Below are 21,854 nucleotides of genomic sequence, written 5' to 3' on the forward strand. Positions count from 1 at the left end.
CTGTGCTACTCGTCGATAGTTATAAAGTACACAGAACGCATGGAGCACCGTGGCCAGCACACTCAGTCCGGCAGGAACAAAGCGCAGGTCGTAGAGTAGGCTCATCGTAGCCTGGCAGCTGTTTATAGCTGGCCAGTTCTTGAAGAGGCGGTACAGGAAGGAAGTAAAAGAATGGATAAGAGATTCGGGCTGCCGTACTTATATTGGACCAGACTTAAGATCCTGACGACCAGTTAGGTTGATGCATGCGCTATGGATTAGCCATGGTGCTTGGAAGCACATTGATAGGTGGGAAATCGCATCTGCCTTGCTGCAATCGGTCATGGCGACTCTACCCAGTTCGATCCGACTAGGCCGCCATGACGAACGACTGGCGCTTTTCTGCTAGTGGCCCTCTAGGCTTCTGGCAAGTCCATGCCTACCACGGAAGCACCTTCATGCTCGTGTCCGCAGCCGCGTTTCGGTTATGGGTGGCGTGCGAATGGATGGTATATTCCCAGAAAAAGCACCGGGCGAAGGGCTGTGTTTTCACGGAGAGTCCAAACCTTATAGGGGTAGTTTACCTCAGCTTCTTCGTCGGGAAACAATTGGTGCTGGGCTGAGGCCCCCTTGAAGACGATTAACAGTGGTAAAGATCGGCCGGCTGTACTGATACACTCCACGATCGTCACCTATTCGCGATTGGCGCTAATCTCATTGGCGTCGAACTAATAGTAGGGCGGAATGGACTGGAATCAGTGGTGATGTTGGAAGAACGCGCGCTATAGCAGATAGCGTTACCAAGTTGAGAGGAATCGTCGATACTTCAGGAGAGTCACATTCATGCCCATGGATACGAGCGCAAACCCTTTGCCGCGCATCCTAGCGCGTCGAACACCACGTCTTCGTTCAGTGCTTCCGTTAACTTGATTATCCGGACCAGCAGGTCACATCGGTCCCGGGACAGTCTATCACACATCCTTGGGTCACAGTCTACTTGTCCATTTGGAGATGATCAAGTTGCAGGTGCGGTGTTCCGTATCCAGCATCCAATCACACAATTTTTCCATTACTTCGGCCCATGCCCAAGGCCTGCAAGTGTAAGTGTTGCGCTCGCCACCTAATCACACAACAATGTTCCCTTCAACTCTAACCGAGCACCAACGCCAAATCACCTACAAGTATTGGGGTCAATTGACGGAAGCCGGGGTCGAATAACGTGATATTCAAACCAGAGTGCATCTAATATAGTGTGTGCACCCTCGGACAGCAATAGTATTTGAGGTGACTACCAAGTTATTTGTGTGTTTCCATTCTCCCCTTTTCCATTCGTTTCGATCGTCGTACACGATAGTATATCCCAGTTTTGCGTTCCCGTTGATGGATTCATGCGGACCGGCGAGGTTTGCGGCGGCTGCGTTGCGTTTCCCAATAATTTGCAGCTTGCACCCAGATTCTCATTCGGTTATTCGTAGAGATTGTGTTGGATCTGACCCTGGATCGATTCTGCAAGCTCATCCACATCCCGCTAATGCTTCTGAAGCTCGTCATTCTCGAAATTCTGCTCAAAGCTATACAGGGGCTTGACTGGGTGACACTCCTGCTCATTGATTTAGGCGGCCTATGTTGATAGCTGGTAGATAGGCGATGGCGGCAAATGGTTGTTGTAAAACTGCGTTTCCACGTAGAGACATTGGAGATCAGTGAACCATCCGATGAGCGGGCGAGTACATTCTGTAAAATGTGTATAGGATTTGTATACATAAGCAACTTGTTCTACGTAGCCTGCCGAATCATGCCCGTCAACTCAATAAGTTCCAGCTTCTGAGTCTCACTTGTATCGAACCTGAACTCTCCCCAAGTTTAATAATAATTTTAAGACCTCCATTATTGAGTATAGTTTCTAGGAAGCCTCGAATAGCGTGCGTTAAAGCTAACGCCTTTGCTTGTCAGAGTAGCTTTTAGGATAATTCAGAGTTGACTTACTATAAGTGCGTTCAGTAATGGCCATGGAATCATGCATATTATGCTCGCCAGGGCTGCCAAAATGTGAATTGCCAGGTTAATTCGTATTATCAACTTGTTCCTTTCAGTCAACGAGTTGATTCGAATCCACTCCCAAATCATCCAGAAACGAAAGAGAAGGACAGAAGCCCCAACCATTACCCTGTCCCAAGGCTGAATCTTTCCGACAAGTGCACTTCCAATGATGAGCAGTGGGATCACAAAGGCCAGTATAGCTCCTAACAGAAATGGTTTGAAATTGGGCAGTCCTCGCTGTGCCGAGCCAATGGCCCAGATACTCTGCATTCGTGAGTCGAAGCGATACAAAATGTGATATGTAACTCACCTCTTTTAAGATACTTGATAGTACGACTGAACCGGCAAACGGCAAGGTCCACCCAATTCCGGACGACCATGAGAGAATTGTGAAGATAACCTGCGATGATGCTGCCACCATAATTTGTATTCCAGCGAGAAATGAGAACGGAAGCTTGTACCGAGAACAGTAGGAATCAGAGGCCGTAGAAAGCCGGAAATTCAACTTCCAGATGCGACATACCATAAAAGGGACAGTCATAAGACTCAAAGCAAGTGTGATGCCCATGGCAACACGCTGCGAGGTAGGAAGGTCCATAGTATATGTGGTGGTTCTCGTGTAGTTCAGCATTCTCAGCAAAAAGGATTATCTGCTGTCTGTGTCCTTTATATAGGTGTTTGGCAACCCTTGTACTCGAACTCTGACATAAAGGAAGTATCAACGTACCTTGTATCTTGTTCACTCAGCCTACAACTGTCCGCTTCACTCTACTGCCCGTGCAATCCAGAGTGAAAATAACCTGACCCATTATATCTTATCGCGCCTGAGATGTCCTGGAACCAATTCTTTTGGAGTGCTAGTTCTTTATTTATGTTGCAAACAAGGTAGAGTTGGGCGGCATCTAGCGGAGAAGCCATTCATTTATATAGGTGAGCTCGCGTCTGGCAAACTCAGAAGGAACAGACGCTGGGCCTTTACGTGGTAATTTATTTGTTCCGCTTTAGGTTGCTTCAAGCTACGTGCCACATCATATAAATTATGAGCGTTCGTAGCCTCCAGTATTACCCTCAAATAATTCACTTCCATTACTTGTATCTTCTTTCGTAAATTCGCCTACGTCCGTCCTGGTAGGCTGCCGCCATGGGCTTCTCGCAGAAGTGAACAGAGAGGCCATTGCGATACCGAGGCTCAGACCTCATATCAACCCTAATATCTAGAATATGGGACTATCATGACACCCAACCAGTATTCAGCTCCACAGAAGCATTGCTTTCTCTCCCTCGAGCAGACCAGTAGAGGATTGGTCCAAGATTTCAGACCTTGCCGAGCGCAGACGGGTAGAAATCGTATTACTCAGCGCAATTACAGTGCGTAACATTGATCATGTGTATGAGTACCCCCTTCAGCCGGGCCTACTAACTTCTACAGGAAAGAAGCTCAAGAGAGGCTTAGAAGGCTTTGAGATGGGATCCGATACTAATAGCACCCCTGTGGGTGCCAAGAATCAAGCAGAGGCACCCAGGAAGGAAAACAAGACACTGAGTATGAAATCAGATTCCAATGTAGCCTCTTTCAACGCACCCCAGCCTGAATCGCAGTGTATACCAGCTATGTATATCGATCATGAGCGGCTGTTTCCACCTTCACGTGATATTCTTAAGGGGTCACACACACCTCCGTATAGGGCATACTCTAACCTTCATCCTCTCTCGGATGAGATGATGATGTCGCCTCTGTCGCCTCACGGCATAAACGTACTCTACGCCCGCCCCACCACGGCCGAGGCCTACACGGCCACAACGGTGCCGTGCACACTTTCGTCTATTACGCACTTCATCGACGCTATCAATGAGGAGAGCTAACCCGGAGGAAGCCTTTTATCCGTCTGTGAACTACGACTACATGTAGGGTATGGAAGTCCCTTATCCTACTGGAGCCCGTTAGTTCTTTTCAGGGGCAAGGATGGAGGCTATGAAGTCTAGTGTCAGAACTAAGAATTGTGAGAGGGGTGAAGGAGTGTATTGTCTAAATGCCTTGGCCTTCCACCACTGAAGCCTGGTTGCAGGCTAGGTCTTTATAGACCTAGTCAGAAGTGGACAGAGTGTCTATAGAATAATCTAGATACATCTGGAGTCTGGTAGACTTGCAGAGAAGGGAGGAGAGGTATCTCCCAACAAGAATAGAGTGGAATGGGAGGTTTGTTGGGACGAAGCATGTTTCATATAGTAACGACGTAAATTCCTTAGGGAAACCCAGCTTCCTGATTTACATCTCCACGGCATTCAACAACCTTACAACCAATGTGAACGACATAGATCGACAAGGGCCCTTAAAAGGGCCCAGCCTTAGCTTGTACAAAGGCGGCTCTTCGGACGAGGGACAACATATTCTGTACCTGCTCATTGTTTTGAAAGACTAGATGCCCATCTAAGCCCATATGCCAGCTACACCACCCATGATATCTATCATTCCCATCGCATCAGCAAGTACCTGCTCTATGGTTAGGGAGCTCTGGGAATCGACTAGATGAGGTGGATGGCCGAGACATACCAAGCCTGCACAAAGGACGATACCTAGACAAATTGCCATCACTTGGCATGCACCAGAGAGGTGGGTGTACCCGGCCGCATCCAGCTGAAGAGACCAGTTCCAGGCCAAAAAGATGGTTCGAATAGAGGATGCTGCCCAAATCACTGTAAGCAGTTTCACGATACGTGAGATGCGTTCTTTAGCTCGTCCAGTTAACCGTGACTCGAGGCTCAGGAATGGAACCATCCCCCAGATGACGATGGTAAAGTAAACTGTGATAAAAGCAAGGTGTGCGAGGGATTCGTCTACATGACGGTAGGCGTCGTTTGTCTCAAAAACTGGCCGAAGTCTGTTCTGTGTAAACCATGCAAAGTAAGCGGTTGCCCCCGGGATGACCAACAGAATGGCAAGAAGCATGAGCATCTCAGTAAGGCAGCCTAGGCAATAAAGGAAGTATGAGGCCTGAAGAAGGCATTTAGAGACGCGCGCCATCTGGATGTTGTACACGGAGACCGACGATAGCTGAAAAGACTGGTTGCATAGCTTTGTGTACTGGATGTATCGCATGCGGACACCAAGGGGAAACGCTTCCAGCTATATTCTAGAGCTCGATTACTGGTGAGTACAGCCACCGAATGCCGAGTTTCGTATATCTCTGTCAGTATCTATTAAAGAGTACGTTTTGGTGACCACAATTTGGAGAAAACCCTTGCTCATCACAATCCAGCGCTGAACTGCATGTACGGAAGACCTTATTGGCTTCGCTTGACGCTTGTCTTTGCGGGTACCTGTTTGAGCATGGGCTCCGAGTATTGCTTCTGGCTCATTGACTAGGAAATATCGCATCTTAACTACCTTCACGCTCAGCGGCAACCAATTCGCTGCTTGCGGCCTCCTACCAAAAGCGTAGCCCATCTGAGACAGCCATCAGTTCCGCAACTGGCTCCAACCTTACATCCTGGTTGTACGAGAGCCAGGTCAGCAGAAAGGATCCTGACTAGGGGACGGATCGGGTCCTGCATTGGGTTTTGATTCCTCTCAGCATTAGGACTTGCGCAGGCACGCTTTCGCCTCAACTAAGTGGCCGCAGCCTCGCTACTGGCCAATATAGGATTGCTAAGGCAGCCGGCCGATGTCTTCTACGGTGGCTCTGCCCAGAACCTTGTCATACTAACTTAAATATTAGACATACTAGCTGCTCACTAAGGAGAAACCCGGAGACTACCGTGGATTCAACGAGGAAGAGAGCAGAATGAAGCATGTTATTCTGATTACGCATTTGCTTGGCCTGGTACACGCCCACTGTAAGTAATCGAGAGCACGGCTGCCAGGCGATGGGTGACTGATATGGTTGGAAGACATATTCCCTAACCTGATACATGATGGTGAAGTGATGGAAGACTGGGCGTGAGTCCCTTTCCTATGCGTGCCCCTGCCACCAAAGACTCATTTGTACACAGCTATGTCCGTCAAACCTCGAACTACGAGAGCCAAAGCCCGGTCATGAATGCCTCCGCAGCACAGATCCGATGCGACGAACTGGGGAGTCCCCCTTATAGCGCCGGAATTCGCCAGGTCATATCTGGGGAGACAGTGGGGTTTCGGGTCAGCCCAAGCATTCAACACCCCGGCCCAGTGGCATTCTACATGGCCAAAGCTCCAAAAGCGCATACGGCAAAGACGTTCGACGGCGACGGCGACGTCTGGTTCAAGATTGCTCAGGAACAGCCAGACTTTGGTATCTCACAGCTGACGTGGCCGTCGGAGGGACGAACCGAACTGTCTGTCCGAATCCCCCAGTGTATAGTCGCTGGAGACTACTTGCTTCGAGTAGAGCACCTCGGTCTACATGGCGCCTATAATATTGGCGGTGCACAAGTAAGAACATTGTCTTTATCTTGCGGTGGCCTCTGCTTATAACAATGAGACAGTTCTTCCAAGCATGCGCTCAGCTGTCTGTGTCTGGGTCGGGCACTAGGGAGTTCCCTGGAGTCCATCTTCCTGGTGCCTATTCAGTAAGCAGAAGAAAATTGGTAGCATATCGTGATACCTAACGTGCTTGCAGGAGAATGACCCCGGTATCCATGTGAACTTGTGGTGGCCGGTACCTACAAACTACACGAATCCAGGTCCTCTACCCATACAATGTTGATAGGTTCTTCAGCAAGAAAGATTCGACGCAATTTCTCGTAAGGCAGGGGAATGAAGCTTTTCGTTTCGCATACCGGTCATCGTGGGTGAGGTTTTGGCGTTAAACTCGAATGGAAGGCGTGGAAGGAAGCTTTGTGTCTTGACGCTGTCTTGTTAGCATAACAATTACAGGGGTGTTAGGGGAGTAGCACACTATAAATACCTACTCTACTCCTGTTATCTCCCAGTGATCTCTTACTGCCGTTTGCTCTATTCTATTCAACAGCTTCCCTGCATACAAACAACCTCAAATCATACCTTTACTCTAGTTTCTCTAGCTACTACGCACCATGTCAACCATCAATACGACTATTTCGACTTCTCAGTCTATCGATACCGGATTCAACAAAATCAATAGACTCTGTTGCGCTCGCAGCAAGGAACGCCACCTACCTACCACCATTTCCAATCCCACCGTGTTCGAGAATGCCATCAAGTTTGACGCCACTTGGGAGCCAGTGTGGGTAGATGCATACGAAATCAGCGGGGAGGGGGTTCCATATCTCTACGAGGCACAAAGACAGAGATGCGCATGACCACTGCTCTCGACAAGCTAAGCTGCTCCATTGATAAATCTATAGTATCTCGCTCTCCTAGAAATAACGAAAACCCAGGATGTGTCTGTGTAAAGGGAATATCTAGATCTGCATGGCCCAAAATGCGCTTCGCATGCTTTACCTGCTCTTATCCTCCGCCAAGCTTGGCGACGCTGTCTGCTGTAATACTAGCTCTTCCACGACCCCCATCGATTTCTGAAGCAGGACAAGTGCTTTATGTAGATTTGCAAGTAGCCTGTAGAGATGTCCAACATCGGAGGACGATCGTTCCTCTGGAGGGGATCTCGGCGTGCTGGACTCACCCTCGTCATCAGTTGAGGGGCTGGGCTGCTCTGATATAGCGAAACTGCTCTCGTTCGAGGCCGAGTCATCGATGAAGTCCTTGAGACTGCCTGGGCTGTCTGGCACATCACTAGATAAATCACTGTTGGTTCCTACTTCAATTAGTTAATGAAACGCCATATTTTGCTTAGCCATCGACTTACCTATGTCGTCGTCTTCCGCTTCCGAATCATCAAGGAATGTGTTGCAGTGAGCTGACATTACCGTGGCTGTCCTTCTCGATATGCTGTCTATATATATTCGTTTGCAAAGATGTTTCGGATGAGTAAAAAAAGCTCAGGTAGTAAGGAAAGGTGGAGTGATGGAAGCCTTGAAGTTCTACTATACTACAATCATTATTTTACTAGACATATACTGAAGCCGAACTGTATGTACGGCCAAAATGAAAGCGCAGTGTCATCAATCGTTCAGCTTCTTGCTCTTTTCGCTTTTTAGCCGCTTACATTGTAGAAAGATTGATACTGTAAGCATCAAGAACATGAAGCGGTGATTCACTCGGGACTGTAACCCTGTTTCAGAAGAGGCGGATCCTACATTTGCACCGGGTGCCCTTCGCATAGATACAGGATTGTAAGATGCATAAGCTACAGTAGCGTAGATATAGACCTCAAGATGTGGAGAGTTGCTGATCCGTCGTTCATAACAGCAGAACCGGGACGGACGATAACACTACACAGGCGCTGGTTCTTCAGAGGTATCAGCTGCTAGTAGGCCATGTTGCGAAGCTAGCGATTCCTCGAGGAGGAGGCGCTTTTTTGTAGCCGATTCACATGCATCATGTTCACAACTGCAGTCGGATTATGGACACCGGGCTGTATGATCGCGCGTTTATGGCGTACAGGACGATAAGATCCATATGTTACAATAGGCTAGATATAGACCCCAGAATGGATAGAGGTGTTGATGACGCCGCCACTCCATATTGGCGAACAGCAGCAGACCCGTGGAGGGTGGAAATCATACAGGCACCAGCACACTCACATGACAAGTCACTTGCTCTCTTGATGCTGATTCACTGTGCTTACAGCATATATTGTACAATGCACACGGTCGTACAACGCCAGCGATGACGCGAATGCCGTTGCTGGCATAGACAGCGACGCGGATGCCGAGTACGAAACCGATCCCGAGTATGTTGCAGCAGTTCCCGCTGCCGCGGCGGAGCCTCTGTCTGTCTACGACGTCATTCCCGACGAAGATGGCGGGACTGTCATTCCCAACAGTCACATGAGACAGAAGGGTCCGAGGCAGCTGCCTTTGCCGCGAAGGCCGCGAGGTAAGCATGATTCTTGTCTATTGACTACATAGTCGACTGACCGTTGACGCTCATCATACAGCAGGCACTCCAGGTTCCCAATCGACGGTGGAGCGGCAGCCCGCCCGTACCTAGCCTAGCTCCACGACGAACACTGCACCAACCGCGGCGACGAATGCAGGCGCCAGGCCAGCACCCACAAGATACCCCGACCACGGCGCAATGGATGCGTCGCTGCAGAGAGCGGTACGTTGGAATAGCCGGGTGGCGGCCAGAAGATCCTTGGCGCCGATCATGTCGACTCAACCACGGCAGTGCCCTCCCAAAATGGTGGGAAACGGCGTAAAGCTGTCCCAAGCAGGCCGTCCAAGAGGATCTGTGCAAAATTCGCTGGGGCGCGTGCCAGACTACTACAAGGACTACAGGCGCAAATGGCAGCGGGACACCTTGGCGAAGAAGATGGTGGGCATGCTGGAGGATCTTCGAATGAGTCTCAGCGCTATGCAGTTCGGGTGAAGACGTGGCACATGTTGATACGGAAGGTATCACAAGCGGCAGCTCTGTCTATGCTTGTATTGAAGTACAGAAAGCGAACTAATTAACTTCGAGTCTGTAGATACCGAGGACAGCTACCTGGAGGAATCCGTGGGAATGTATTCCTTACTATCCATCCTAGCGATGTTCTCCAAGTCATCTCGACTTGAATAGGAAATGGGCTGTACGTCGCACACTGATTCTTCACACCAGAACCCTCGTGGAGACTAGGACCAGGGAGTCACGGGAGCAGAAGGGATAGCAGTTAGCGTTTAGAGCGTTTGCCAATGAATTGAACCTGAAATTATGCTGCAAGATAACCAGACAGAGCTGCCGTTTGTGATATCTTCGTACTTATACCTGTCGCAAGCATATCGTGTTGATTGCGTTCAAATCCTCGCGCATCTGCCGTTTATAAGGCAACTCACGACCCATCTTTCCAACCCCGCTGTTTCTCGTCGGGAGCCTTCTCTTATTTGGCACCACCGACCCAAGAGGGAGCCGAGGACGCTCCATCAAAACGGCCCTCTCGAAATCGCATATCCTAATCTGTCCAGTCTCTTGATTGATCAGCACATTAGGCGACCGGAGATCCTTGTGTGCAACCCCACAAGTGTGCAGGGCACGGACTGCGTGGATTAATTGACGGCTTAGATCGCCATCGTCGCCTGCAGTGCGCACCGAGTCCAAGCTATTACCACCCCAAGAGAGAAACATCATGTATTGAACTCGGACGCGGAAGTCGTAGTAGTAAGTGCGTGATATTGTACGTAGGTCGATTGCCCCGAGAAAGATCGGCGTAACTCTACCCTGCAATGGCTGCAGGGCTTGGTAGACCTTTGCTTCGTGTTCGAGATCCTCGATGAATGCCGGCACCGTGCCCTTGCCAATAAAGGTGTATCCATATGCAAGAAGAGTCACCTTGAAGAGGACCCCACGAGCACCTCCCTTGTTGAGGCTCTCGATCCCGTCGTCAAGAGTGCGCTTGAGTTGGTCGCGGAGCAGTGTCACAAATCTGGCATGGCTAATGCGGTGGTGGAGACCATCCCCATCGTGTCGATGAGCAGCAACATTGGGGCACTTTTCATCAAGCCGCGTCTTCGTCTGTAGTGTCAAACCGCGCAGACATTCCTCCGTACAGTATCCATCGTTTTGCTGGCGACTGCGGTAGGCGTCTTGACCGTCTTTCCGCGTGTGATTGGGCAAGGCCCGCTGCGCCGCTTGAATCCGTCCGCTGCGCGTCGGCTCAAGTGGCGTGGGTGTCTCCTGCATTCGCCTCGTGCTCTCATCGTCGGATGACTCCGGCGAATGCGCTGACACACCAATCCTCGTCACATTCCCGAGCGGTTTCCTTGGTTTCCTCTTCCGCGAAATACATGGCGATCGGTCAACATCGCTGTATGGGTCAGGCTCATAGGCGGGCGAGCTCGATGGTGCCTTCCGCTGATCGACTGGTATCGACTTGAGTAGGGTCTCGACATCTTCTGACCAGGTGTTTAGACTGGACATGACCGCTTCGCGCTCGTCCTGGTGATGATATCGTCTACCTTGGGAGTAGTCCAGCGCTAGCAGACTGAAAGCAAGCATCTGGCTGACCGCCTACAATAACGCGCATCACGCGGGTGCGCGACCACCTCCGCCCGCGGTTCGGCGAGATGGTACAGTAGGGTCGTAGGGTCGGACCAGTCCACTTTCAAAAAAGCAATCGCCTCCTCCGTGGTGACCAGGCCGTACTCCAATCCACCTTCAATCATGTAGTGGAACGTCTGCGTTATGGCAGCCGCGACGAGCCGTTCCGAATGGTATTGGAACAGAGCCTCGGGGTCCGCTGCGGTTGGGATCGTGGCCCGATTTACGACCTCTTTGTATATATCCATCGAGCGAAGCCCTACGCGGAGATGCTGGGGAGTGATCTTGTGAGGCGCCTTGTACTCGTTGATGTACAGCATTGTGCGCTGTGTCGAAGTCTCGCCCTCCTGCCTGTAAATGCAAATTTGATCGGGCCGGAGTCGAAGGCGTTCGAATCGAGGTTGGTCGGGGGTGCGTGGCCGTTGTGGTGTGGCAAGGCGGTCAACGACCTCTTCGGAGATGTCGCTAATAGCATTCGGGTGGTTCTCAAACACGATACCATCCCCCAGAGCAAAAGCCGCCCTGACCTCGGCGACAGATACGAGATGCTCGACAATCGATCGTACGGGATCCTCCACACTGATGTGCTGAAAGTATTCGAGATCTTTTTCGTTGGCAATCCGTTTTCGTGCTATCCTTTCTCCAAGCCCGTGCAAAAACGCCAGACTCTCGAAAGCTCTAGTTTCGGTCGGGCATAGTGAATAAAGGTCGCCGAACACCGTCCTTTGCTGGTCGATGAAGTCTGACCAAGGGATGAGGCGCGTCGGGCAATATTTGTTTTGGGGGTTCGTGGTTGGACCCTTCGATGTAAGACTTTTATCTGGCTCGACCTGGAATTTTGCGTAGACAAACTCGTGGCAGGCTTCGAGATATTCGGAGAGGGTCGTTAGGCGGTTAACCTTTTCTGCTTCTTCGGCGCGTTGTCGCTCCAGCTGGCGTTGCTGCTCTGCTTCTTCGGCGCGTTGGTCTGCTTCTTCGGCGCGACGCTCTAGCTCCTTCAAACGTTTCAATAATGTGTCGTTTTCCATAATGATATTCATTCATCCATAGGCTTCCTTGGTCACCATGGTCACCATGGTTGAACAGCGATAGTATGTAAAAGGGACAGTGTTGGATCATTTGCTGATACAGTTTTAAGGCTGAGTGGCCCACTTTATGTTGTTCCCGGGAGCTTAGCCCCGCAGCTCTAGTCGTTCGATCTCTCTTCCCAAGCTGTTGATCAGTGGCGTGAAAGTACCATCACCCCCCGGCACGCTTTACCTGGTAGACCAATAATCTACCCGGGAGACCAATAATTTCGACCATCATGCATCGACGCCATTGGCGCGAGACTGCGAACCTGCTCTACGCCAATGACGGTGCCTGTCATCAAACGCTGGCAATACAAGGGAGTTGCTTCTCCTTCTATCGCGGAATATAGCGCGGGTGAAGGTCTCGTCCCTCTGCCAACCATCGATACGCACAGCCCTGGCCATACGAACCTATTTCTACATGAACACAATGACAGCCGAAACGGGGGTCCTTTTCTGCTCTTTGCTTAGGTTTAAGATTCTCGTAGTAGGCTCAAGTCCGTTGAATATTCCACTTGGACCCTGCAGAATATGAGGTTCGAAACGAGATGCAGTGGAAGGCAGAGTAGATATTGCGGACTAAATTGAATAACCTCACCACGTTCCGTCGCTAGTAAGCATTGACCGACATGTACCGTCTAGGCAAACCACTACACAAACGAAGAGCCATCTCCTCCCTCTTGCTCCCATAATCGCGTTTCCGCACTCCGTCCACCTTTGGACGACGCCTGCCCAGGAATATGGTGACTAATTCTTAGATCCGCCTTCCAGAGCTCATTACTTGAGGCGCGGTCGGACCTAATCCAAAGACGCTCAGCCTAGCTAGGAGGTGTTCGATGGCGTATACGATATCGTTAGCCTGGTCTCGCAGGCTCCCAGGAAGAAGGAGAAGTGCGCGGCTGGCCGTCAGGAGCAGGGAGGGGAAAGGGCTGGCATTCCACCTAGCAGCGAACTGGTCTTGCTTTTCGCACCTTCGCTCGATCTCGGCTCGGAACACATCACAAATAGCCGTATGAAGATAGAGGGGGGACTGCTAGTCTTATCCTATAGAGGCATGTTGAAGCGCCGCGAATGCCGCTTCTAACTGCCGACAAAGGTCCTGTGAGGTAGCTGCCGCGCCCTCGCGCAAGCATTGACACAATGACTGATGGGCGTCGGAGGCTATTCCCTTCAAATCAGATACTTCGCAAACTTGGCTTTGCTGCAGCCGATAGCCCTGGGTTCCTTTTTTGGGGGGCATCATCATCGCAGATGTCTATGCCTACCCCGGAAGCACCGTCATGTTTGTGTCTGCGGCCGCATTTAAATTATGGGTAGCGTGTGAATGGATGGTTTATTCTCAGAAAAAAAAAACCGAACGAAGGGCTGCGTCTTCATGGAGGCGTTTCTTCTTTCGTTGATGGTCGTAGCCGGTGCTATGGGTATTACGTGTGTCAAAGATTGGCGTCTTCTTCCTGTACTTAGACTCTACACGCCACTGGTGAGTGGTGCTCTATCCCATATGAAAATGAATGATCTGACAAATTAGGTCATCTCTGTTGGCTATGGACTAGAAGATAGCTTGGTCGCGATTTGGGCAATCCGGCTCGAGAGCCGGCACCCAGAAACTCCACTCCCTAGCACCCATTTGAATCAAGAATTACCCACCGCCGCTTCGCTCTGTGGAACAGGTCGTTAAGGGTGCACCAATGCCACGTGCTCGAACCTGAAGTCATTCAGTTCACTCCGCGAGCAGAACCCTGTTGACAAGATCTCATCAGGGCTCTTTCTTGCAGGGAAGGTATATCCTGTACTAGACGCGAGAGGCCTCCGGGTGGCGGTCGAGAGTGTGCACAAACAGGAAGACGATCCTCCCGGCACCACCATAGATGATCCACTTGGACCTGGCAAACTTCAACGTGTTGTTTGTTGATAGACAGGTAAGATGACGGAGGCACGGATGTCAGTGCTTGTGCCGCCCTCCATCGAGATGACCGCCGAGTTGATTCACGAATTGGCTGCATGAATTAGACGCGTCTATGACTATTTCTCATCACATACCGATCAAAGTCTCCTCTTCCACATCAAGGTTATTCTTGTCATCGTCACGGACGTATTCCGACTACCACAACCGTATACATTTTCGGTGCGCCCCTGACGGGATGGCCAATCGATCACCCATCCAACCAGGGAACGCAAGTGTCATGCATCAGCGAGGATACAACAACACATGTGGCTAACCTTTCTCGACGCTGCGAGTCGTAGTAGCCCATGTCGCGGGATCACGATGTAAGGTGCTGTCGATGCGAGCACGCGATAAAGTCAGGGGTGCGTTTTCCTTGCAAGTTCCGGCTATTCATGCAACAGGACCAACGCAGGAGACTCTGCGAGCCACAGAAGAGTTCCAATTTAGCATTTGGGCCCACCCACGCAATTGCTCCCAATACCAACCGGCGGTCGGCTTTGGCCTACTGGCAGCGCCCGACGAAGACGTCGCATAACTCCTAACAGGTTGCTCGGCTGTTCTGGCGTAGTTACGGCAGGTGACAAATGGCTGGCTGGACGGAATGGCGGAGACTGGCTCTGGCTCCGATGTTTGTAGGCTCCTTCTACTTCCTAACGAATGCGCCATGATGGCCGACTTCTTGCGATTTGTTTCCTAGAGGTGCTGGCGCTCGGGGAGATGTGCAATGTATTCAGCTTGACAATGTACTGGACCATTGTCCATGGCCAGATGGACGTGGCCATGTACGTTCCCGAAGGCCAGAAAATCCCTGATCTCGGCCAAGTGGTGAGTGCGCCCGCTCCTTGCTGTGTGTTCTCCCCCGACTGACGAGCATACTAGATTCGGAGCCTGCGCGGCCGGCAGGCTCGCGTAACACAACGGGCCCGGGTCTTTCGGACGTCGCGGCCAGTGCAGAAGCGGTCTTCCAATTTCAGCCGTGCCAGAGATACGGGGCAAGGCTCGACAGGCCGACCGCTGCGATCCCAGAGGCGGCACAGTGCTGGAACAGGCCATCTAAGCCCACAGCCGATGTCAGGTTTGACGGGCTGCCTGTCGTCGGGCGATCAAGCTGGCCAAGGATCGCCGAGAGAATTGGTGACAGGGTCTGCTGTGGCTTATGACCCTTCGAGGTACGACGCGCTGGCTGGTAGCACGCGGGCTGGTAGCGGGCTGGATGGTGTCGCCAGTGACTTGGAAGGCGCAGACGCAGCGATAGGAAATGGCACGGTAGCAACGCCAGGCAGCTCGCAGCCCACGCCGCTGGAGCCCGGACACTACCAGCCCCTTGACGGGGAGCAAGATATATGCGACAGCAATGCAGGCTTTTTCGCAAATGCTGAATTCGAGATGTCTGGCTCGAGTCATGGAGAGGACGTCGGCTGGCAGCAGGAAATGGAAATGCTGCATGACCAAGACGGGGACGCTGGTCATCCCTCAGCAGAGGTGCCAAATATACGCTCAGTGATGCTGACACAGGAAACGGATGCAAGAGGCGCCGCTGCAGAAGGCTCTCAGTGTTCTCAGCTTCGGTGTTGGAGCCCCGCCGCTAGATATCCTGCTCAGATCGCGTCGCCTGCTCTATGCTTTTCCCAAGGGCCGGCCATGAATCCAGCCAAGGATCGGGGGCAGCACGAGGCATCCATGGATGCATGCTGGACACAACGTCAGGCAAAGGGGAGCTTGGATTACATCTTGCTGTAAGAATGCTGGGGTCGGTGCGGAGATTAGGACTGAAACAATCGAATGAATCCAGCCCACACACTGCGTCTAGATCCATCTCAAGGCCATGATGGAGAACCTACTAGTAAACTTGGAGTCAGTGTGGATACTAAGGACGCTATCTGGACGGAGCCTGCCTTCGGGGATGCCTCTCACGCATAATTTCCCCACAATAGAATTGCCGTAGAGGCTAGCAGCATAGAGTCACGGGAGCAGAAGGTACGACAGTAGGGTGTAGAGTATTGGCTAATGGACTGGAGCTGAAGTCCGGTTCAACATAACATAGACAAGCTGCCGCTTGTGATATCTTCCGCATCAACATCCGCGTCTTCACCCGAACGGCATACCGCTGAGACTCGTCCGAAGGTCCTCCAGCAGCCCCACCATCTTTTTTGCCAGGGTGCCCCGCTGCAACTTGCGCCTGTAGTCCTTGTAGTAGTCTGGCGCCTGTCTCGTCGTAGTTTGCATAGATCCCCCTTGACGGGCTGGAGATGGCTTTGCAGCGATTCCCCCAGCCTGGGAGGATATTGTGGTGGTGGACTCGACATGATCGGCGCCAAAGGTCTCCTGGCCGCCACCCGGCTATTCCAGCGTACAGCTCTCTGCAGCGACGTATCCATCGCGCCGTGGTCGAGGTATCTTGTAGGTGCTGGTCGGCCTGCATTCGTCGCGGCGGTTGGTGCAGTGTTCGTCGTGGAGCTGGGCTCGGTACGGGCGGGCTGCCGCTCTACTGTCGGTTGGGAACCTGGAGTACCTGCTGTATGATGAGCGCAACGGTCAGTCGACTATGTAGCCAATAGACGAGAATCATGCTTACCACGCGGCCTTCGCGGCGAAGGCAGCTGCCTTGGACCCTTCTGTCTCATGGGACTGTTGGGAATGACAGTCCCACCATCCTCGTCGGGGATGACGTCGTAGACAGACAGAGGCCCCGCCGCGGCAACAGGAGCTGCTGCCATATACTCTGGGTCCCTTTCGTACTCGGCATCCGCGTCGCTATCCACCTCGACATCGGCATTCGCGTCGTCGCCAGCGTCCGGCTGGTCTTCGAAATCGACTGCTTCGACATAGCGGCGCGATCGTGTCGCTCGACCGTGGCTCGGTCTCGCACGGCCGGCGGCTGATTAACGAAACTGCGGCTGTCAGCAACGGGGCTGCATACACTCGACGGAACGGTAACAAGAAGATGGGGACAGACAATCCTGTTCAAGTCCGGCACCCGCTGCCCGCGCGGGACGTGCATCGCCGTGTCCCACCGCTCGTGCGTCGGGTTCTAGTACGCAAGCGCGCTGAAGACGTTGCAGTAGCGGCCGAGGTCCCGCGTCTTGTTCTGCAGCGACAAGCCGCTTTTGCGCACCTTGTCTTTCTGCCTCTTGGCGTGGGTCATGCGGGAGGTCTAGCTAGCCAAAAGGTTCGGCAGCTTGCTGGGTCCTCTTGGAGCATCTTTCTGCGTGGCCATGGTGCTACCAAAGCGTCTCGCGGAACGGTAGATATACTGTAGCAAGCTGCCAACTTACGGGTGTGAAATGGTGATGACATGATGAGCTCGAGTTGAGTGAACCTCACCAGGCAGCTGCTGATCCGGTTCGAGGACCCATGTTGGCGGAAAGGATTCCAACCAGATTTCAGGCCGAGCTTCTCTTCGGTGTCTTGAAGAGAAGTTCTCGCGTAGCAGGGAGATTAGGTGTTGGCCCTAATGGCGCGGGGTTCCAAATCGGCTCCGCGCTAATGATGGTGTGTTCTAGACCTGGCCCGCTAGCCGCGCTAGTGCGCCATTGCTACTCTTCCGACTCTGCACTTCAACGGTAGGGCCGACAGTCTGCAAGCAACTATGGAAGCCAGGACTACAAACAGCCCTCAAGAGCTCTGGGTGGATGCAGCAAAAGAAATTACCCTGCGGGATGATTCAGACTTAGATGTGACGCAGGAATGGTACAAGCGAAGCGGTGGGAACATCCGGCTCTGGCTGTGCACCAGAACAGGTATGTGCTGCAGTACAAGCTGTCTGACGTCCATTCCCTCAGCATTACTTGCGCGACAGTAAGGACTAACTGAACTCCGGACCGAAAACAGCCCGTGAACCTTCGAGTTGATGCTTTAGAAAGAGAGGACACTATGCCACTGGAGGGTTCTGGTCTCATCTGGAATTGGTGCACTTCGAAAAGGATACAATTGAAGGCTACGACCGCGGGGACCAAAGTGGTTATTTGGCCTCCCAGTTTCGTTTCTGCATACTACTTACATGGTGGGAATTGGAGGGACCCCAAAGTGCCTTGTGTGAGCAGCCAGTGCGCCACGACCAGTAATAGGACGCGGCAGGGTCGGCGCCCTGTTGTGTCCCCATTCGCTCCGAGTTTGCTGCTGTTCGTTGGTTTTGCTCGTTTGGACCAGTGGCGCCATCAGCAGCTTCACATCCTGAGGCCTACATCTGCCCTATCGCAGCTTGACAAGTTTACTGTGCTCTACGTCCGAAGGGTACACACAGCATGATGTCCGCAAACCAAACAGGATACCGTCGCACCGGCTACGAAGAAGCGTTTCCTGCTCCAAAGTCTACCTCCGTAAGATGAACTGCATAGAAGTCAACCGTCAGTACTGCACCGTCCCTTTCTGGCAACTGTACCTTGCGGTACCAAGCCAATGGGACCGGAAGTCGCTTCAGGTAGCGTGGCCAGAAATAGATGCAAATAACTGAGCTGTTGTCGCCTTATCATACCGGTCGATACGAACCATAAGAGCAGCATTGAAGATTTGGAGTACAATGAGCGCATGCTACTACTGGAGTACCTGAGGGAGCCGCCAGATGCGTTTCGGCTGCCTGTCGTCAGCACCCGACTAGCCCACACCACAGAGCTACAGAAGCACTTCAGCAGCGTCCTAAGGCCTACATAAACATGAGAGCGGTGGAATGTGTGTCGTCGGCGAAGCCCAGTCATGGGACCAGAACTCGTCCCAGTGGTGCCAACCAAAACCTGCTACGAAGACGACGGCAAGTGTCACCATCCATATGGGCCGTATATGCAGTATGGCGCTAGCTATGGCGAGATAAGTGGACATAGGAGGACATCTTATACCCTTCAGAGGCTGTGATGAAGGCCGCGAAAACGCACTTCTAACGCTACCAGCACCGGAAGCACTCGGCCACTCCTAGCTACGACCCCAGATACTGGACAGAGTCAGCTGCGCTTCCTATAATCACAATCCATCTGCTCATCAAAAGGACCTTGCTCAGACGTAAGCCACTACTTCATCTTTGAAGGCCCTGTGGCAGAAGGGCTGACCTCGAGCATCACTAGACAAGCCCGGTCTAACGCAGTCAACTTAGCGACCTCCAAAGCATTGTTGCTGGCTTACTGATGGCATAACGACCAAGACCAGCGGCGTTCGTGTGCTCCTTTCGCGAAACATTCCTCGAATGCGCTTTCCCGTGCCCCGTAACATCCCCTGTCTAGTAGATCGACCCTTGATTCAAGTTGACTTTCCGGGGCCATGGAAGAGGTGGAGGCCGTCCCGGGGCTTACACCCATGAGCTGCGATGTCTTCTGTCCAGGAGACCTCCGTGGATATTGCCCTATTGGTTCGAATTCTGGACATACTTCCTCAATGATTTGCGATCAGGACCTCGACTTTACCCACGTATTTGGAGGCCCTATACACTCAGTCGACTTTTTCGAAGTAACAGATCCCATTCATTTGCATCCATACCCTTCGCTTGATTCCGCGACGCAATCGCCTCCTATTCCTGTGCTATCATTCACGGTGGCCAATGGGGCCTGTGAGCTCTCGTCACAGCCGGAAGTGGTAGAGGGCCACTCCTTGGACGTTTCCGGTACAACCTCGCCATCGAACATGCATAGCTACAGAAGTATGGGGGCGGGTGCGTCAACGCGAAGTAATGCGAAGGAGGTAGCCTACACGGATGGCGCTTCCATCCCCGTGTGCAAGATCCCGAACGCAGCCCATATGTGCGACTTCGCCGGATGCAAGAACAAGACGGCTTTCAAGAGACGCGAGCACCTCCAGAGACACTAGAGAACGTGTGTTTTATCTAGCCCACTTCTCGTCCCTTCCAAATATCCCTTACTAACAGCCTACTGTAGGAAACACGGTCTCGGTCCAGAGGTGAAGTGTGACTTCTGCGAGAAGAAGTTCAACCGAAGAGACAATTGGAGGGAGCACCTGAGGCTTCACACGGAGCCTAACCGCCCCTTGGCGCGGACAAACTTCCACTTTGGGGCAGTTTTGAGGTACAACGAAGAGAAGGGGAAGATCAAGCGCCGCAGCCAGCCCTTGAAAAGGCAACAGTCAGTGAAGGGCGCAGCCTAACGACGAGAGGAAGCCCGTCTACGTAAGGCTTCTAAGCAGGTCACGGACGTCCTGAGGCGTCTTCGAAGACGCATGTGAGCCAGTGGACTGCAAAAATGCAACACAAGCGTACGATAGATATACAAGGAAACTCTTCACGGATGCATACCGCAGGCAATGGAAAGAAGCGCGCGAGGTGGGGGGAAGTGGAAAAGAGGAAAAAGCCTGCTCAGACATGGAAGACTTCAGGGGTGACATGCTCGCGGAGGCTGACCTTAGGAGTCGGCACAAAACAAGCCGTTCACTCCGTCCAGCACACAGGATGAAGCGCGATCAGCGTCGCCTCTCGGATAATTCAATCGGCTCTTTACTAGCTCTGGTGCCATGCGCCATTCACTACTTATCAGAAAGACTGGGCGTTACTGGATAAATTTCATTTTTCGTATCGAAGTAGCTTCTTTGGAAGAAGTAGTTGGAATTAGTCCTAGTGTAGATTCTTATCCTCGTTCGGACTACGCTCACCCAAAACCGTCTCCCATTCTGCATGCCTGACTTCTTATTGCCATGCAAATCATGAAGCCATGATGTTGTCTAAAGGCCGAGAGCGGCTCTCCTTCACTGAAGTTCTATGAACTCAAGATCTTGCGTCCCCATACGGACTAGTTTGCCTACCAACGGGCTCATGCAAGCAAGGAGTTCAGTGGCGGTGTACGTGCCTGAGAGGATCTAATCCGTCAGTGTGTAGATTCGTGAAGGGGATTGCTGGAAGAATGTACATGGAGCTGGGCCCATCTTGAACTTGACTGGTACCCCAATACGCAAACCCCAAACGCGGCCACGCGGATAAGGAGATGCCACATGATCGGATGTCGGAATGATTCCTGAATAGTGCCACGAAGAAGCCCGGCCCATTCCCGGACCAACCAGAATCGGTAGAGGAGTGCCCCTGAAGTCGACAGCACACGGCCCTCGAGTGGATACCAGCTGCCCAAGATGGCCCCTACGATATGGCACAGTGAAGTGGCCAAGAACAAGGGCAGCAGGATCTTGGGGAAGAAGGCAGGTATTCCCGTAGCAGAAGATTTGATGGCGTATAGCACCTGGCAGTGGTCAGTCATGGCTCATGTACTCCTGCCTGGGTATTACCTCTTGTAACATTGTGCAAATAACAATGGAAGTCAGCAGGTAGATCCCCCAGAGCCGACTGTACACCATGTAGAGGACAAGAAAGAGTGTCGGAACACCCATCGACAGGACACATTGGACCATGATCACTACGGCCAAGAACTTTCCGCGCCTTGAAACCTGGGACCGCAAGACTGTGGGATACTGCCCGAGTACGATGAATGACACGAGCCTGTATAAGCTCACGGCGATGAAAAATGAGAAAATGGTCGCAGTTATGGCGATCTGCTCGTTGCTGTCCATGTTGCTCGAAGAGGGCTCGATCAGCGCGGCGATGCGAGCTTTCTCCCAGGGGGACTGAGTGCCGTTGGCCTAGCAGGACAATGGAAATAAGGGAGCTTCTAAGGCAGAACATCCAAAGCTGCTTTGGCGTCAGCTGATTTATACTAGTCCGAAGGACATGAAACAATGATGTCTTCTGGGTCCAGCACAACACGCCACATTAAGCTACGTCACGGCCATGGTACACATACGATATACCAGAGCCATCCTTCGCACTCCAAGCATACTCATCGTTAGTAAAGACATAGCCTCG

At 52.1% G+C, this 21,854-nt stretch overlaps 10 protein-coding genes across 10 annotated transcripts; 7 read left to right on the forward strand and 3 right to left on the reverse strand.

Annotated features, from left to right (window-relative positions):
* Positions 1-3,251: 3,251 nt before the first annotated feature.
* Positions 3,252-3,882, forward strand: PG986_014426 (uncharacterized protein; the record flags this gene model as incomplete). The annotated part of the gene is made up of 2 exons (XM_066850648.1): positions 3,252-3,387; positions 3,449-3,882. The coding sequence occupies 2 exons, from the start codon at positions 3,252-3,254 to the stop codon at positions 3,880-3,882; spliced, it is 570 nt and encodes a 189-aa protein (XP_066692886.1).
* Positions 3,883-5,971: 2,089 nt separating this feature from the next.
* Positions 5,972-6,891, forward strand: PG986_014427 (fungal cellulose binding domain-containing protein; the record flags this gene model as incomplete). Its single annotated transcript, XM_066850649.1, has 3 exons — positions 5,972-6,427; positions 6,481-6,564; positions 6,615-6,891. The coding sequence occupies 3 exons, from the start codon at positions 5,972-5,974 to the stop codon at positions 6,699-6,701; spliced, it is 627 nt and encodes a 208-aa protein (XP_066692887.1). The 3' UTR covers positions 6,702-6,891.
* A 532-nt stretch (positions 6,892-7,423) lies between these two features.
* Positions 7,424-7,839, reverse strand: PG986_014428 (uncharacterized protein; the record flags this gene model as incomplete). The annotated part of the gene is made up of 3 exons (XM_066850650.1): positions 7,424-7,491; positions 7,599-7,730; positions 7,782-7,839. The coding sequence occupies 3 exons, from the start codon at positions 7,837-7,839 to the stop codon at positions 7,424-7,426; spliced, it is 258 nt and encodes an 85-aa protein (XP_066692888.1).
* A 780-nt stretch (positions 7,840-8,619) lies between these two features.
* On the forward strand, positions 8,620-9,028 carry PG986_014429 (uncharacterized protein; the record flags this gene model as incomplete). Its single annotated transcript, XM_066850651.1, has 3 exons — positions 8,620-8,626; positions 8,666-8,914; positions 8,988-9,028. 3 exons carry the CDS (start codon positions 8,620-8,622, stop codon positions 9,026-9,028), a joined length of 297 nt encoding a protein of 98 aa, XP_066692889.1.
* A 192-nt stretch (positions 9,029-9,220) lies between these two features.
* On the forward strand, positions 9,221-9,409 carry PG986_014430 (uncharacterized protein; the record flags this gene model as incomplete). Its single annotated transcript, XM_066850652.1, has 1 exon — positions 9,221-9,409. One exon carries the CDS (start codon positions 9,221-9,223, stop codon positions 9,407-9,409), a length of 189 nt encoding a protein of 62 aa, XP_066692890.1.
* A 372-nt stretch (positions 9,410-9,781) lies between these two features.
* On the reverse strand, positions 9,782-12,084 carry PG986_014431 (uncharacterized protein; the record flags this gene model as incomplete). Its single annotated transcript, XM_066850653.1, has 2 exons — positions 9,782-10,974; positions 11,031-12,084. The coding sequence occupies 2 exons, from the start codon at positions 12,082-12,084 to the stop codon at positions 9,782-9,784; spliced, it is 2,247 nt and encodes a 748-aa protein (XP_066692891.1).
* A 2,728-nt stretch (positions 12,085-14,812) lies between these two features.
* Positions 14,813-15,811, forward strand: PG986_014432 (uncharacterized protein; the record flags this gene model as incomplete). Its single annotated transcript, XM_066850654.1, has 2 exons — positions 14,813-14,896; positions 14,951-15,811. 2 exons carry the CDS (start codon positions 14,813-14,815, stop codon positions 15,809-15,811), a joined length of 945 nt encoding a protein of 314 aa, XP_066692892.1.
* A 348-nt stretch (positions 15,812-16,159) lies between these two features.
* PG986_014433 (uncharacterized protein) lies at positions 16,160-17,216 on the reverse strand (the record flags this gene model as incomplete). The annotated part of the gene is made up of 4 exons (XM_066850655.1): positions 16,160-16,276; positions 16,426-16,586; positions 16,647-16,933; positions 17,110-17,216. The coding sequence occupies 4 exons, from the start codon at positions 17,214-17,216 to the stop codon at positions 16,160-16,162; spliced, it is 672 nt and encodes a 223-aa protein (XP_066692893.1).
* A 2,216-nt stretch (positions 17,217-19,432) lies between these two features.
* Positions 19,433-19,861, forward strand: PG986_014434 (uncharacterized protein; the record flags this gene model as incomplete). The annotated part of the gene is made up of 1 exon (XM_066850656.1): positions 19,433-19,861. One exon carries the CDS (start codon positions 19,433-19,435, stop codon positions 19,859-19,861), a length of 429 nt encoding a protein of 142 aa, XP_066692894.1.
* A 1,266-nt stretch (positions 19,862-21,127) lies between these two features.
* PG986_014435 (uncharacterized protein) lies at positions 21,128-21,620 on the forward strand (the record flags this gene model as incomplete). The annotated part of the gene is made up of 2 exons (XM_066850657.1): positions 21,128-21,243; positions 21,356-21,620. 2 exons carry the CDS (start codon positions 21,128-21,130, stop codon positions 21,618-21,620), a joined length of 381 nt encoding a protein of 126 aa, XP_066692895.1.
* Between the last annotated feature and the right edge of the window lie 234 nt (positions 21,621-21,854).

This window comes from Apiospora aurea (assembly GCF_038362705.1).
Source record: "Apiospora aurea strain CBS 24483 chromosome Unknown utg000010l_segment0_segment0, whole genome shotgun sequence".
Taxonomy (NCBI): domain Eukaryota; kingdom Fungi; phylum Ascomycota; class Sordariomycetes; order Amphisphaeriales; family Apiosporaceae; genus Apiospora; species Apiospora aurea.